This window comes from Hippichthys cyanospilos, chromosome 9, assembly GCF_059441005.1.
Source record: "Hippichthys cyanospilos isolate Australia breed blue-spotted pipefish chromosome 9, RoL_Hcya_1.0, whole genome shotgun sequence".
NCBI lineage: Eukaryota > Metazoa > Chordata > Actinopteri > Syngnathiformes > Syngnathidae > Hippichthys > Hippichthys cyanospilos.
The window spans coordinates 12530237-12547871 of record NC_142377.1 but is presented as its reverse complement, the minus strand read 5'-3'; the positions used below and the strand labels follow the sequence as shown (position 1 = coordinate 12547871).

At 39.9% G+C, this 17635-nt stretch overlaps 1 protein-coding gene across 2 annotated transcripts; it reads right to left on the bottom strand.

Annotated features, from left to right (window-relative positions):
• Positions 1 to 1127: 1127 nt before the first annotated feature.
• On the bottom strand, positions 1128 to 16521 carry erbb3a (erb-b2 receptor tyrosine kinase 3a). 2 transcript variants are annotated; one of them, XM_088424651.1, is made up of 29 exons: positions 16279 to 16521; positions 11266 to 11423; positions 10999 to 11185; positions 10451 to 10576; positions 10298 to 10363; positions 10102 to 10220; positions 9186 to 9327; positions 8905 to 9018; positions 8218 to 8335; positions 8060 to 8133; positions 7876 to 7966; positions 7730 to 7747; positions 7327 to 7544; positions 6961 to 7093; positions 6762 to 6855; positions 6341 to 6495; positions 6209 to 6262; positions 5977 to 6118; positions 5491 to 5610; positions 5312 to 5410; positions 5054 to 5239; positions 4818 to 4973; positions 4641 to 4716; positions 4270 to 4416; positions 4073 to 4170; positions 3794 to 3991; positions 3558 to 3626; positions 3176 to 3437; positions 1128 to 2085 (listed from the first exon to the last, which is right to left on the bottom strand). In XM_088424651.1, the coding sequence occupies exons 1-29, from the start codon at positions 16385 to 16387 to the stop codon at positions 1358 to 1360; spliced, it is 4257 nt and encodes a 1418-aa protein (XP_088280777.1). In that variant the 5' UTR covers positions 16388 to 16521; the 3' UTR covers positions 1128 to 1357. The 2 variants fall into 2 exon arrangements, with proteins under 2 accessions (XP_088280777.1, XP_088280778.1); XM_088424652.1 differs by lacking the exon at positions 7730 to 7747.
• Between the last annotated feature and the right edge of the window lie 1114 nt (positions 16522 to 17635).

Below are 17635 nucleotides of genomic sequence, written 5' to 3'. Positions count from 1 at the left end.
CCGAGTAAAATCAAACAGCTGATTGGTGGACTTGCAGTAAAAGCAGTGCTTTCGATTGGTTGAACAACGTGTCAATAAAGTATTGACCTAAGAGAATCGAAACTTAACAATGTGGGCGCTTTTCCGAGGAAACTGCGACTGAAAGAGACCGTAGAACGCACGTAAAGGGCACTGCTACTATTTTCAAGATTCAAGAGTTTCATATGTATTGTAACATGCAATGAAATTATTATTCTGTTCACTTCCCCTAGCAGTAAACTACATTCCATAATTGAGCAAAAAAAAAATAGCAATAAATAACAAACAAAGACAATGGTGCTGATAATGTAGTGCAGAATATATTATTATTATTATTATTATTATTATTATTATTGTTGTTGTTGTTGTTGTTGTTATTATTATTATTATTTTCAAGTTACCACACACCTCTACCGCCATGTATCGACCACGATCTTTTTTTATTAACTTCCGATTGTAAGAACAGAAGTGAATCTAACCAATTCCATGGAAGACCACATGGTGTATACAATTCTTGGTAAAAGTATTATTTTCGATCCCAATATGTTTGTTGATAGATAGATAGATAGATAGATAGATAGATAGATAGATAGATAGATAGATAGATAGATAGATAGATAGATAGATAGATAGATAGATAGATAGATAGATAAAATATTTGTAGATTGAGCACATTACTGTACAACCATGTACCATCGTACACTGTACATAGTATGACCAATGGTCTGCAGTGGCCCATTTTACTTTCTTGTTGTGTATTGTGCACTCTAAAATAAACTACTGCATACTGTATGTTGACCAGTAGTTTATTTTCTACTTTTTTAACCATGCATGTTCTGTAAGGCTACTACTGTAGATATATGACCGGTAGTGCTTTTTTCTTTCGGATCACAAACCATGTGTTGCACTTTATATTGAATCTACCGCTCACGTATTGCCTAACACTTTGCATGTGTACTTGACAGATTGTTTCGTTTTGACACCTGATATAATTATCATTATTTTGTGTTTGTATAATTCTGGCAGTTTGCTTGTCAGTGTCACTTGCAGCAATCCAAGTGGCCCTATGAGGGACAAATCAATGAAGTGAAGTGATGACCCAAACAACATATTAACAAACCTTTTATTTTAGGTAGAAAATACACAAAGAAAACAATTTTTTTCATGTCAAATTATAAACAAAAATACTGGATATAGCTTTTTATGTGTTTTTTTTCTTCTTCTTCAGTGCACAAATATCTACAGGGTTTAGTTATTAATATTTCACTGTCAGTTGGAGTGGGCTACATCTGTCAAGTCCTTCATGAATAGAAATAAGTAAGTAACAAAAGAGCCCTGTTCATGTGGGCACAGCTTTGGGCTTGAGGAACATCCTGCTGTGCCAGTAGTCGGGATTATCAAAGGATCTATCTCCACTTACAGTATCTCCAACCTCAACTCCAGCTCTCACTTTTATATAAGGGTCGATGCCCATCTGACGAGTCGTGATGCCACTTGGCTCTCCCTCGTCTCTGGTTTGCATGTTCTGGTACATGGCTGCATCTGCAGGTTTCATGGCGGTGAAGCAGTCCATGTCCTCATATTCATACACCTCACCCTTGTCCCTATCCTGGATCTTTAACTCCTTGTTTTCCAGAAGTGTTTTTCTCAGCTTGGGCTGTTTGTTAGTAGAATGATTGTTAATGTCTTTCTCATCCTCCTCTTCTTCTGTCATACCAACAGGTATGGGAGGAGGAGGCGGGTCGTGTGCAGGAGGGTCTTCATCCCTCTCACTGCACCTGATATCCATGTATTCATATTTAACCTCTTGAGAATCAAGCTGCTGGGAGCTGTGATTGTTCCTAATGGATGGGTTGATATCGGCCTGCGACGACAGGGAGCATGTTCGCTTCTTGTTGGACTTGAGCCAGCTGCCATTGTCCTTAAGGTGGCCATTGATTCGGGGCGAGACACACGTCTGCTTGTTCATGTGCTCGTACGCCTCGTCATTTAGGTTGTACAAAAGGCCAGATGAGTGTGACTTCCCCATCCTGCCGGGGATGACTCGAGTTGGACACAGCAAAGTTTCTGTGAAGAAAAAGGCACAGTTATTCAATTTGTCATATTTATTTATTTGGCTAAATAAATCAATCTATCCATTTTCTATACAGCTTATCCCAGTAAACTTTGGATGAGAACTGGACTGATACCCAATCACATGCTATGCAACTAAGGGCAATTTGGAACAGCCATGTCCAAAGTCCGACCTGACGGGTGGGTGTGCACCTACCCAAAGCCTCTGGCAAAGAAGTGATAATGTGCGCCCTGTGGGCAATGTTAATCTCAGACTAAAATACACGTCAAAATAAACTATTTTATATTTTACCAGAAGATGGCAGCAGAGCTCTCTCAGCGGCCTTTTCTAGCTCATTTCTAAAATGGAGACTGGCGAAAAAAAAGAAAGTTCGCCGTTGTTCTCAGAACAAGTGGAAATCGGCAAGGAACTTGCAGTTTTCAAATAATTCATTATGAAAAGGCACTCTCATATAAACATGTAATGATATCCATACAGTATGTGACTACAAAATTATCAGGACATGAACCACAAAATACAATAATTATCATGAAATTGCGGGGTAGAGTAGCGATATACAGTATATACAATTCCCCCTGTCCTGTACATTCCACTCTGCACTGTATTGTGTTCTGAGAAAGAACTAGGCTTGGTCAGGCATTTACTGCCATTTGTTCCTATTGGCTCAGTGGCGCAAACCATCATGGTATATGTAGTTTCCAAATGATGTGTTTGGCTGAAGTGGGCAAAAATTAAAGTATTTTGATTCAGATGCGCTACTTTTATTATCATAACATGATGATGGTTTTACTGTGGCAAATTTAAATTTGCGATATACCCGTTACTGTTACATTGCTACTACGAGACGAAACGTGCAAAATACGACAAGGTGACTGCAAACAAACACCTTAATTAATTAAAACAACTGGAAACTAAATGGTCGGCCCCCCACACATTTTTGATTCACCAAAACATTTGGACGCCCCTGATTTAGAGTCTTCACGCAAACTCCAAACAGGAAGGTCAAAGCAGAGACTCAAAATGCCAGAACTGAGGAAAATGTGATCTCAAAAATTCAATCATTTCTTAATTTTGTATAATCACCTCTCTCTGGGCTGTCACCAGGTAGCACATAACCATTTTGGTCCTCTTCATCCATCTCTGAGGACGGCGTTTCAGGCTGCCCACCAGACAAGCTGTCTCTCTGGGACACGTAGGCGCTGTCCTTCCGATGGCGCTTACGCTTCGGACTCCCGGTCAGAGATAAGTCCTCGATCATCTCCAGCTCGGTGGCGGTGCCGCAGCCCTCCGAACTCTCGGACACGGTGCGAGCAGAGTTGAGTCGAGAACGGGACTGCCACGGAGCCTTAAATATTGTGGACAACGCCATATTAGGTGGGCACTTTGATCAATTAGAATCTCAAAATGAAACGTTTTCCCAGTGTAGTGGCAGAAAATAACTTGTTTCGAAAGCAAATGCTCTTACCTGTCCTGGATTGTCTACACCTGAGGTCATTGGTAGATAACCAGCACCACCTGGTGAGCTCAGAATCACCTTAACAGACAGAAGATATATTTAGATGAATACAGGACTTTAAATTTTTTGGCACGTCACTGTTCATTTATATTTCAATTGCATTTGAATGTAGAATACAAGCGATAAACTGAATTGTATTTAACAATGTCTGTTCACCCTATATTTTGAAAATAAATGGGAATTACTCTGTGAGAATCCAGCCTGGACAGGCCACTGAGGCTCCTAGACTTAGTTGGAGACTGGTAGTGGGAGTGCGGATTAAGTTCGTCTATTGATATTTCCTCCGCCAGGTCCAATTCGAAGTCAAGATCCTCCAGGTCATCCAACTCCGCGCTACGTTGGGTAAAGTCATCCGGGGGCCCGTCAGGCTGGCTGCAATCCTCCTGTTGATTGTAAATAAAGTTATTGACACAACCCCATGTGATTTTACTGAGTCTACTGACATACGCAATATGCTAGCTCACCTTTATCACCAGGTAGCGGGGAGGATCTCGCGCCATTCTGGTAAATTCATTGGCAAGCTCTTTGAATGTTGGACGGACGTTCTCGTCAATCATCCAACCTGTAAGCAGTTTGTCACGTTTCACAATTTAAAAAATACAAGTCAATCCTACTGTATACTGATTCTAAACTAAATCAAAGGTAAAGATCATAAACTCACACTTGACCATGACCATGTACACATCAATAGTGCATATAGCAGGCTGGGATAGTCGCTCCCCCTTTTCCAACAGATCAGGAACTTCCTGAGGTCGCATGCTAGAGTACGGCTCCATCCCGTGTGACATCATCTCCCATATTGTTACGCCTATCGATGAATGATAATGAAAATGACAATTTGATCTATTCATTTTACTTCATTATCATGAGCTACAGCACCAGAGTGGTGAGCAAAATAAGCAGCTACAGAAAATGGATGGGCGGATGCTTGACTGGAGGAAATATTAATGTGTTAGATTACTGACATCACTGGAAATCAGAATGTTTTTACTTTTACAAAAGAAAATGCAACTGGCAAAGAAAACAACTCACCATAGCTCCACACATCACTTTGATGAGTGTATCTGCGAAACAGAATGCTCTCCAAGGCCATCCACTTGATTGGTGTCTGAATACACATTTAAAGCATTGAATGAAAAACGCACATTAAATCCAATTATCTGGATTTGACCGAAAGTCAATGTTTCAGCCAATATACAGTATACCAACCTTGACTTCATTGTAAAAGTATTTTTTGTCATCTGGGTACAGTAGGTCGGCGATGCCGTAGTCGCAGACCTGGGCGGTGTAGTTATTCTTTAACAGCACATTTCTGGCAGCCAGGTTCCTGTGGACCATCCTGTTCTCCTCCAGGTAATACATACCCTGAGCAGGATGGAATCCAATGAATGGAAAACACCATCTTGTCGAGTCTTACATACAAACGGGTCGCCATTTGACTTTACCTTGGCAATTTGCACACACCAGTTGAGGAGCCTTTGTGGACTGAGCTTGTTCTTGTTGTTCCTGACATGCTCCAGCAAGGAGCCTTGATTGTTCAGCTGACTGATCAGCTGCAGGCTGGCGCCAGGACAGATACCCAGGATCCTGACGACATTTATGTGGTCCAAGCTTCCCATCACCATCATGTGCTGCGGTTGAAATTGAGAACTCAAGGCTATTGCTCACAGGGGTTAGTGGTCAATAGTGTTTCGCCTCCTCACATCTGTCACTTCGAAGAACGTCTGCCTCCCTGTGCGATCTTGAATCGTTTTTATGGCAACTGGAAGCTTCACTGTGTCACCTTCAGGGATCCAAATGCCCTTTGAAATCCAAAACGACTTGCTTTTAACCATTTACAAGAGTGCAAGAATGTCATTTACATTTGTGAAAGTTTCACTACCTTATGAACTGATCCAAACACACCATTACCCAGCAGCTTTATCTTACGCAGGTCAGTGGGCTTCAAGATGCGAGCGTGGACTTTGGGCCCCTTCTCGCCAGGATCCAATGGCTCGAAACCCTGAGAGCACACAAAGCATATTTTAAACGCGGATGAGCTTTTACCATAGAGACCGAGATCAAATTAGAGTTCCGTGGGAGACCCAAGTGTCCATCTACAAAGTGACCCAAATACTCTTGGATGTACTCAAATCCTTTCAAAAAGTTACCTAAAAATTATTATACAGTATTGCAATATGCTGTAACAGTTGGATATGTGTATTCAAACAATAATTCTGTCGAGATATTAACAATTTCAAAAACAGCATTTGAACATGATCCATTTGCAATTGTGGACTATCGACTATGCATCCAAAATATTCCCGGATTAAAGTAGAAATACCCATCAGGAAAATAGAGCCATGACCTAACTCAAACTAAAACTCACCTCTCCATTGGCCATGTATCTCCTCATGGCTCGTTTGCGGCGGATGGCGAGGCCTCTGCGGTACAGAACGCTCAGCACAAAAATGGAGAAGCTGGCGAACAGAAGGGCAATAACTCCCAGTACGATGCCTGTGGTCGCTTGTCTAGAAACATAAAAACAGACAAAAAGAGATTTCACAAGGTGGGAATTTATTACATAAACTCATAAGGTGCTGAAATGAGAGGAAACCTACCCGGAAATGTATCTGGAAGACCCAATACAGCCTCCAGTTCCAGGACCAAAGCACCTAGAAAAATATCATTTTTAAGCTACATGCAGAAAAACGGCTTGAGTTCACACACACAGTCCCTAAGGTTTGCCTTACCCCTGAGTACAGTTGATGTGACACGGTTCACAGCGGCCTTGCTTGTTCGGGTACTTAAAGATGATCCCCTCTCCTCCCATCACACCCTCCGGACACATGGAGACGCAATGTGGGCCGTCCTGACGGTTGGCACACGCTACACATTCATCTGCCCCCTGCACATAGGAGTAAATAAATCAATCCAGCTTGAAGACAAACATTGATCACATATAAAAAGCAGTTAAATAATGAATCAAATTGTTTTTCATAGAAAAGGAAAAAACCTTCTTTAATTATTCAAAAAATGCGAATGAAAATGGATTTTACTTGAAAGTTATATCTGAATGAACAGTACTTAATTCTGTGACACTTTTTTGCACCATTAAATGGAATCCCAGGTGACCAAATTGTTTTTTTACTGGTAATGAGAGAGCATTTTTACCGGGCCTGTGCAGGTCTCCTTTCCCTCCTGAACTTTACACTCAGTGTGGCATGGCATGCATTCTCCTGAAGGATCTGCAAACTCTCGTGTCTCCCTACATCAAGATGGAAATAATCTTTCAAAATGCTTCGTCAAACTGTAAATAAATATGAATCATTTTAAAAAGTCAGGTCAACAGGACCGCAGGAAAAAAACTGACCCTGTCAAGAACATACAGTCTGGCACGCAAGTTCCTCCTCTGCTGTACTTTTTGCAGGAGAGACACTGATCCGGGCCTGGACCCCAGCAGCCATCCGACGAGCACAGGGGGTCGCACACATGACCTAGCTCAACTTCATGTAACACAAAGAGACATACCTGTACTTTAAATGTCATCTAAACTGCATTATCTGCCAGTGGGGTTATTTTTTTTTAATTAAGGCAGTTGGACCAAAACGTTTATGAGGAGGGGTAAAAAGTTTCAACCATTTTTTTTTTGGGGGGGAGGGGGGGGATATTTGTTTGCGTTCTGCTACTTGCAGTGCATTTGCCCCCGTCGATCTCCGTGAGAGGGAAACCAACTCACCGCACTCATTTCTTGGCCGGTTTTCCTTAATGTCAATGTACTTCTGGCGCCGTTGCGGGCGCGAACTGGTATTCAAGATGCGCGTCCAGTTGACGGTGTCATGGTAGCACAGCTTTTTGTTTCCTGTGATGTAAATGCTTCCATCATTTATTCGTTGAAGTGAGCGTAAACCCAGAGAGGTCAAGGATAGGATCTTCATCACCAGCAGAGAATAACCCCTGAAAAATAAGGACAACTTAATGTCAGTAAGGGAAAACACTGCAATGTTTTTGATTCTGAGGCCAAATGAATGACACCGAAAAATCATGCAAAAAAATTCCAAAAAAGGTACCCACCACCAAAGCTATGTTTCAAATGAAATTAAGAAGCAGAAAAAGGTGGGCGCATTAAATAATTACTATACCTTCTAGAGCTCACTCCTCTAAAATGGTTTTAAAGGGATAAAAAGAAAGAAACAATGTCAATTTTGGAATATCCATCCCGTGATAATACAGTAACAGTTATCTCACACAGAGTGAATGAAAAAACAAACTTAAAAAATAAAATGACCTGTAAAGTGTTCTGCCTTGAATGGTTTTCAGGTTGGAGAAGACGGATAAATCGGTCATATTTTCAGGCCATGACTGTATACTGAGGATGTCTGAAAATGTTACATAGTGTGTTCTCAGTGGTCAGATCAAACTAAAATGAACACAATTGCTGAAAAACAATGAAGAACTGAACAAACACAAACCGGTAATCTCTCGCACTGTGTTGAAAACCTTCAGTTTCTCTGGATCAAGGGCTGGGATATTGTTATATTCGTCACTATTATTGGCAGAAAAACACAAATGGGCTTTCAAAATTTGCATATGCAAAAAACACAAGCATTAGTTGGGAGGGTCTCATTACCCATGGATCCCAGTCACCAGAAAGTGGAGACTGCCCTGGATTTTCGTGCAGTTAATGAAACTGTCGATGTTACTCGCATCCACTGTCTGTCGGTTCTGAGTTCCTGTACCGCGACAAGCTGCAAAGAATGATTTTAATAAAGGAATCAATTTTTAGGGAAATTGTGTACTTGTAATTCTCATGCTTTACTTGAGAGAACTTCAATACAAAGACACAATAAATAAAACATAATACTGTATACTGTATTTATCTCATGATGTTGGACTGGTGTTGTGCTGTTTCAAATGATTTTGTCCTTAAAAGTGCATTAAAAATGCACTCATATTGTCACTGGCCATCACCTGATAATGACATCACTGTTGCGTAGGGCTCAGCTAACAAATCACACTTATCCGTTTTCTACATTAGATCATGTGGCATTCACACACTGAGCCGGGATTGGTTGTTATATGAACACTTACAGTATAGTAACTGTGATGCCATTTTGAGTTGATAATCAGTCGCCAATATTGAATGGAGCAGAATGATAATCAGAATGATAATCAACAATCAAACATGAGCCTTATATTAAAAGATACTTAACATTCCAAAAGTATTTTACAATTTTAATGTAAAATTCTATGTTGTATTTATATGAGAGTCATTTTAGTAAGACACCTATGGGCAATGAAATTGCACCTTGCATACCTTTAGGGCAGAGGCCTCCACAAGGCTCACACCTTTTCACCCCGTTTTTCTCCACCTCCATTTTGTGTGGGGGACAATTGCTCACGCACGAGCTGCCATCCACCACAAAGTTTGCTATGAAAAAAAAGAACAGATACATGCACAGTATGTTTAAGCGACACATATAGCACTAATGCATTGCAAATAACAATTGTTTCAGACAGGTGTTGCAAGCGCTATGGAGAGCTATGGTGATCAACAGAGTTAGTGCAATGTTATAGAAAAGGGGCAACTGGACTCACGAGGACACTGAGCCACACATATGGAGCCATACTGGTACTTGGCATCGGGATTGGGCTCCAGTTTGAAGGTGTGCTTGTTGTAGATCACCGTCTGAGGACACTGAGGGACGCAGGAACCCGAGTTGTTGAAGTTTCTGCAGGCCTGGTAAGTTGGACAGATGGCTGTAATTAGTCATTTCAGTCACCAGTATGCTCCAGATGTGAATTTCAGTAGGTTCTCCTTGTCTCCTATTTCCTTAGCAAGATAAAGCAGTCAAATCTTTTTTGAGGGTATCCAACAAATGAACAATCTCAACAGCATTACGGTAATTTGAGAAGTCAAACTCCCCCATTTTTTTTTTTTTTTACAATATGTTAATTGCAGGCTCACTAATCTAAAGACAAAATTCTAATTAATATTGTGCATCAGGGTAGCAAGAAGACGCTACTATTTGTCAACTATCTGTTGTAAAATAAGAATGAAGCATATGTCGATTCATTGATTTTTCTACAGCACAGAGCCAAAAAGGTATTTACATTTTATTTACTTTGGTTTTTGATTTTCATGATGTGCATAATCTTATATTTTAAGTAACCGTGTTCTGTTCTGTGTGTGTATTGTTCAGTTTTTGTAGCTCAGCTTGCGAGCATCACTTGATGTAATTAAAAAAACAAAAACAAAACAGGTGAGTCGTGATTTGGTTGTTAACAGAGCCCTGAGCAACTGTGATGTCGTTTTAAGGTGACAGCAAGTGACAAAATGTTCACCACCTGAGACAAATAAAAAGTGGTGATTTTGCAGCCTAACGCTTCATATAACATGTTATTATAAAGACAAGTATTATTTTTAAATGATCTATCATTTTAAAAGCATTAAGAGTCAAATAATTGGTTTGACCCCGGCACAACTAAAAGGGAGCTAATCATCAGGACTCACAAAGCAGTCAGTGTCGAGAGGTCCAGTGCAGCCACCAGCACACTCATTGTGACAACACTCGCTCGGGTTCCTGCCAAAACAGCGGCCATTGCACTGGGGGGCGCACACTGTCTTTGTCACTGCAAGACATTTGAGACAAAATGTCGGTTAAACAACCAGACACACAGCAAAGTAACCAAACGCCCATATCACTCACAGATCTGACATGTGTCATTTCCGGGACCCCAACATGGAACGTCCTCACATGCTTCGCTGCAAGGCTCTGATACAGCACATCATTTTATTTATTTATTTTACCCGAACAACAAATCTCAGCAGATGATTGGATTTAGGTGTACTTATCACTCACTTTCAGGTCCATTGTCTTCCAGTATAATAGGTGCTGTCCCATCCTTCACGATGTCTTGCCAGATGACTTGTGGAGCGTAGCTCAGGTACTTATTTTGGATGATCTTGACCCCTCCCTCCAATATTTCTGTGGGTAGCAGACATTGCTTGTAAATGATGAGATACAAACAACAAGCCGTGACATGCCCATGACTCATCATATCACTCTCAGACATGAATAGATATTGGAGCGCTGAAAAACGTACTATCATGGGAAAGGGCTTATGTGTCACTGGCAGTTGAAAGGCTTACACGAGGTTTTGCTATGACATCACCAAATGCAATACACGTTACACACACACGTACTAGTGCTGTTCAGCGACAGGTATGCTGAAGGCGTGGCAGTGTGGTAGCTCCAACAAGCTGTCTTTTTTCTGTGCAGCCGCCCACACTCAACCAAACTATACTGCAACGGGTACTGTATACTATCACATTTACTGAGCGGCGAGATCTCATGGGTGTAAGAACGGACGAGATTGCCATTTGAAAACCGGCTACTGTCTTGTGTACCTGTGAGGTGCGTCAAGCCCAACTCTTGCAGGCCGTGCTGCCCATCTTTCTGGTAGTTGACCATCACTGCCAAGGCATATTGGTCCTCGTACAAAGTGGTACCCCTGATGACACGAAGGTGGTCGAGCGGTAGGCGGCTGAACTCATTGATGGCAAAAAGGATGTAGCCCGTCACCTCCCTGATTGACTGCGTGGGATTTAACATCAGATATTTTTGGATTTGGTTGATATGTGTCCAATGAGTGTTTTTCAATTTCAGTGGCTCACCTGCAGAAATGAGAAATCCCTGCTATGTTCCATCATGGTGATCTCAAGGTTGCCCATGACGATCTCGCAGCCAGTGTACCTCTCCCGCATCAAGTTGAACTGGATCTCAGAATTTCCTGTCGTACTCAGATCGTTTTGGGTGCCGGTACAGACTACCACTGGGGAATAATAAATACCAAAGGATCAAATCAACCAAGTGGAATGGTTTTCTGGTTGCATTTATAGTCAGAGATTATGATTTTCTTTACTACAGCAACGAAGGATGGATGACAGGCGCGTGATTCATTTCCATAGTTCCAAAATGGCAAAACAAGGCCAGACTTTGTATGGATGTAGAATATGAATGGATTTACTGCAACAAGAACTTTGTTTATAGGGTGTGGCACTGACAAGAAAACGTATCACAAGGCCTTGCCTATAAGCAGAGGGAGTCCATTCATTGAGTCCATCCATGAGGCCGAATGGCTATTCACATCAGACAGCACAGTGGACATTCATTATTTGGAGTCACTATTTGTAAGCCATCAATTAGAAACTCTTTCACTGCTGTTTCAACTGGGCTGTCAGTGAACAAGTTCATGTGAAATAGTTTGCTAACAGCAGTACAGAGGGCTGTGGAAAACAGATTAGTGATGAGTATTAAAATGATATGTCTCAAATGTCAAAAGAATGTCTTTTCTTCAGTTACTGTAAAGTACATTATAGCCTTGATTTTACAGAGCAGTTGCTAGAGTACTGTAAATTGCATCACAGTAAACACTTTCCTGTTTGTTCCATTGTGTTTCAGTCAGGTATCTTGAAAGGGTGCATTGTTTCCACTTTATTCTCGGCTTAATGACAGAGTTACTGTAATTTCACTTTATAAACACCTAACTGTCAAAATGTTACTAACAATTTTGAAACATACAGGAAAAGGCTTCATGATTCAGTCAGTTTGAGCCTGGAACATATTTTTTTCACTTCATATCCGTTCTTCAATATTGCTTTGAAAGAGGAACGCCTTATTGTAGGAGCTCATTTAACACTATAATGACAATCCTAGGCTAAATAATGATTAGACTCCAAGGTGACTTTAAACATATAAATGTTTTTCAAGTGGGAAAAAGCCTCCAGGCATGGGAATGCAATAGACACACACTCAAACACACACACACACACACACACACGGACACGGACAAATGTTAAAACACTCAGAAAAAAATTCCATCCCGGTCAAAATACAACAACAAGATAAATCATCAGGCTAATGATTAAAATGATCATTCCCATTTGGGCAACATAGCTGCCCCTCAGTGTACTTAAAGTTCCGATAACAATCCAGTCCTAATGAAAAATGTGTTAGCCAATATAATTTCATAAAAATAATAAAAACTTCTTAACAAGAACAAACCATTTTGTAGGAGTGCCAGATAATGACTTTAAATTTTAATGTTCATTGTGTAAGTTCATGTGATGACAGCATGTTTGTTACCATCAAATTAGGAGATGGGGTTAGAAAAATGAAAACTATGCTGCAGGGTAAAAAAATGAAAGTGTCATATGTATTCACAAAGTGGTGAACATAGACCTGCTCCTTAAAAGTATTGCTAATTAAATTATACAACTTTAAACATAATCAGTTGCATCATGGGAAAATACACTCGAGAAGACCTACATGCAAATGTGCTTGCGCAAATGTGCAGTACATATTCAACTCTCCCTAAATTAAATTGAAATGAACACTATCACTGCTGCAAGCCTATTTTAATGAAGTAAGGAGTAGATAGTACAAATATCAATTTGTGGAACATTTTATCGCATAACCTATGCATCTATTGTTTCTGTGCTGCCAGCATGAGTCCCGACGCATGGAATAGTTACATTATTCAAAAGCAACTCCACTTCATGGGATCTAAGTGGAGGCGTGAAACCAACTGTATGCATTTTGCTTTTGAGGAACCTCTTTTCTGTCTCACCCATTGTTTGTTTTACTGCATTTAAAATGTTTGAAATCACGCCTTTGACCACTCACCTTCTTGCTTTGTTTTGAGTCAAGCTAATTTTTAGAACTTGTATAAAGGATAATAGTATTATATAATCATATTATGGCCTGGTTGAGAAATTAATAAGAAAGATTAACTAAAAAAACACTATTAAGATGTCAAATGTCAAATATAAAATGGCATTACATTTTATGAACTTCTTAATATCGATACTGTTGATACTGCTACTAGTATTTACCTGGAATGGATCAAAACCAAAAGTTTTGCACAGATGTAAAGTCAACAGCATTGTTTTTATTTAACAGTATGTTCTATGCATCCCCACTAATGTAAACAGTTTTATAAGTAATTACATATTTTAGAAATATGCAAAATGACATACATTTTCTGAGTCCTCAAATAACAACCAATCATAGATCATCTTATGAATGTCACATGACTAAACTCGGAAAACTCACTCCAAAAACAGTTTCAAAATTACCCCATTGATGATAACTTTGAGTAAAATTAACTCAATCTACTCAAAATACACAGCTATCTAGTGTGTATGTCAGAAAAACAACACAGTCTTTTTTGTGTGTACTAAATATAAAGTGTTATTTTTAATTAATTACTTTTATTAATTTTCACGAAGGCAAAATGGATGCATACACGTAGCAGCAGAGTGGCAGAAAAAATGCAATAAGCGCCATGCAAACAATGCACAAGCTGCGACTGGGGGAGGCTGAGAATGTCAACAGGCTGAGTGGGTTTTCTGTCAAAGGACAACTTTCAGCACTGGCAGATGGATGGCGGGCCAGGAAAGAAAGGAACGGGGCGGAGGGATTAGAGTCAACACGGACACAGATCGACAATGACTCCTTTTTTGCTGGATGCAAAAATTGTAGCGCATCAGTGTCGCACAGCTGACCTCTGTGCGGACACTCGACTCTGTGTTGGCTCATTCCATCACTAACCGTAGTTTGGGAGGCCCGAAAAAAGGTTGTCTTTGCCCTCGGAACTTCAGTGTAACCCAACACAGCTACACCGCAAATTGGGTTTGCGCGTTGTCGTTGCCAAGACTTAAGTTTTGAGAGAAAGACAGGGGGAGTTAACGACAGCTTGAGTAAAGTGCTTGAAACAATGACCGAGGTAAACAGAAACTTGGCAGGTCGCGGCGAGAGATTTCTGCGTGATGAGCAAGCTCACATGCACAGACACCTGAGTGCAGGTGCCATTTTGTGACATGGCGCCTCGCCGCGCGTACATACAAAGTGTCAATGATGATGAGGACATGTAATTACAACAGGTCTATTCACTCTGACAGTGGGAGTTACTTTAGTCCAACAGCAGCAAAAACAACTTGTTTTAATTAATGATTCTTGACGTGAAATAAGGTTCTGTTCTTCATCTTAAATATCCAAATAAACACACCATAATATAGAACATTTCTGAGAAAGGTTCTACAACAACATTTAATCTCTTATGTGTTCTCTATAAATAGAGTATGGTGTATCTTTACTTTATATTTAATAGTATAATATATTATTCATTTCAGTCAATATCAGTTGTATTTTGTTTAAAGGACTCGTTTCTGTTATATTTTCTTAACAAAAATGTTTTATCAATTTCAGTTTTTGTTGTTTTGTTCACAGTTTTGCATTCACCTTTATGAACACTTTAGAGACTTAGATTAACCTAACACAAGGAACACCCAGGCTGGAGCCGAGATTCAAGCAAAGCTATTCAGAATTGTGAGGCACGCCTGCTAGCAAAGTTATTGTGCTGTCATAAAGTAATAAGAAATATGCAATAAGAAATGAAACTAACTGCCTCATAAACAAACGGCAGACTAACCGTGCCTTGCCCGGTTTCCTGCACAGATTCATCTTTTCACATTGCAAAATATATATATTTTTTTAAAAAGTTCAGAACAGAATTTACTGCACGGTAAATTCCTTTTTGACAACAGGCCAAGAGAGCCGGACATTAACCCTCAGATTTAGTGAAAGCAGTAGTTATTGTTGTTGTTGTTTTTTATTGAACATGAAGGTGTGGGCTCATGCAAATCATGTTGTTGTTGTTCCTTGATAAATGAACATCAGCAGCCACAGATGACTGATTTGATTATGAAGATTGTTTTGACCACACTGTTTTTCTCACACCCAGGCGTTACCTATGTCTAAAGAGCAGGTGGCAGTAACAAGTAGGTGGGGTCAAGGTTCACAGAGTCTCTTTTGGATTCAAATCGCAACAACACTCTCAGTGGCCTTGATAGGAGGATACTGTGAACTTCCTCTGGGTGGACACATCACAATACAATACACCACTTGTGCTATTTGGGTTCTTTGTATTGTTCTTCTTTTATGTTGAGTATGTCAAGTGAGAATATTGGCCATTTTGTTTTCTTTTTTTTTCAAGGAAATTATTTGAACATTTTAAATATTTTTCAAGAATGTACTTAGATGTAAAATATTCTATGAATATAAAATGCAGTTGAAACGTTTTAAATATTGTTCTATTAATTTATTTAGAAGGTGAAAATAAAGTGAGTACTTAAAGATATCTATCAATGTTCAGTATCTATGTATAAAGCTATGTAGCTAGCTAGAGTCTAGTTACTTAGCTAGCAAACTAGCTAGCTAACTAACTACCTTGAAACTGTTTTCCCCTAATCTTTTCACATATTTTAAACAATTAATTAATTTTAATACATTTTCTTTCATTCGCGAGGTAATAAAACTCAAGCAGAACGTGCAAGACTGCTTTCTGTTTTCAGAGAGTGTCCAAAAGAGTTGAGCAACTTGCGTTCCAGCCTTGAAAGAGTGACAGGTGAGATAAGCGTCGCCCCACAGAGTTGTGGGAGAGGTGCAGGTGACTCATTGCAAACAGGTTTGGGAGTTTGTGGAGCAGGTTGTGAATGTGTGGCCGGACAGGTGTTTTTTTATTTTTTTTTTTCCCCCCTACATCCCAGCACGAAGCTCAGATAAGACAACATTGTAAACTTGGTATCCCGCTGACTATTTCTGTGTACATTTGTGTTTGATCTTACCTCCTTGTGTCTGAGCACGGCAGAGTTGCAGGACTAAGCAAGGCAGCAGCAACCGCAGAAGGACACGGTGCACCTGTTGCCCCTCCCTCACAAAAGTAGTCATCCTCATTCAAAACGTTACACCGTTCCAAAGCAACATTTACCATCCCATAAAGAAAAGGGCCCAAAAAATCATTTAGAACAGCAAAGGTAGCAAATCCAGTACTAGTCGTGTCGTCTCCTGCTCATAGTGAGAAGTTGAAATGAATCCAGCAGTGATTGGAGAGCCACTGGAGGCCAATCAGAGAACGGAGCGCCTTTTTTCTCCCTTGCTCTGATTTGAATGGGAGGGACCAGTGTGAAAAGAGCACACACAAAGGCACACAAACACACACGCGTACACAAGCGTATAACAGCTTGCAAAACTGGAAAGCTTCAAAACACCCCGGAGAACAGGAATGATTTGTGTTTTGAGTGGAGCACTTAATTGTTGTTATTGCATTGATTCGTTTGCATTTATTGGATTCAAGTCAAGTCACATTTTATTTATAAAGCACATTCAAAAAGACCGTAGTCAACTAAAGTGCAAATAGAAACATAAAATCCATGTGTGTTAGTGTTTTTATTACATCGCGCTTTTCATAACCCTATACAGACTACATTTCGTAAACTAGTCCAGGGTGTTTCCGCCTCTTGTACAAAGTCGCTTGATTCTATCTCATATGTGACCCAAATAAAGAACACACTATGTCAAAGTAAATTATTCCAATCTTTTACAATGCATACATACTGCAGTGAGGTCAGATGTTATCACGGTTCTTGCCTGACGATCTGTTTCACAAATGGATTTGAAAAGTGCTTCTGCAATGCATCAGGATGGCTAAACCTGTCATCTATACTGACATAAACAAGCTAAACTCACTAGCACAAATCTTAATACATGATATCAAACTGTCTTCTACAATCTCAAAAACTAAAAATAAAAAATAAAATAAAAACAAACATAAGGATTGAATGTGCCTCCAAGACGCTGTATTTTTTTATATTGATTCTTTAATGAACAACCCTGAAAGAACACATTATATCATTGAAATACTTTCCCAAATATGGTCTTTTTAAAAAAAAAATGCTTAACAAAAAGAGGCAAGACCCAGCTGTAATATTATAACTGCACTGGCGATGTTTACGCATGCTCTCATCAGTCTCAAAATGGCCGTCATTCATCAACAACCTGGATTTGGCCAAACTCCGTGTTGACAACACATAAGAATTTGCTCGTCACAGTGATAGGTGACAATGTGTCCTATACTAAAGACAAAGGTTATTACAATTATCATAAAAGCCACAATTAAAAAGGGTTTGGTTGTGCATTCCAGCG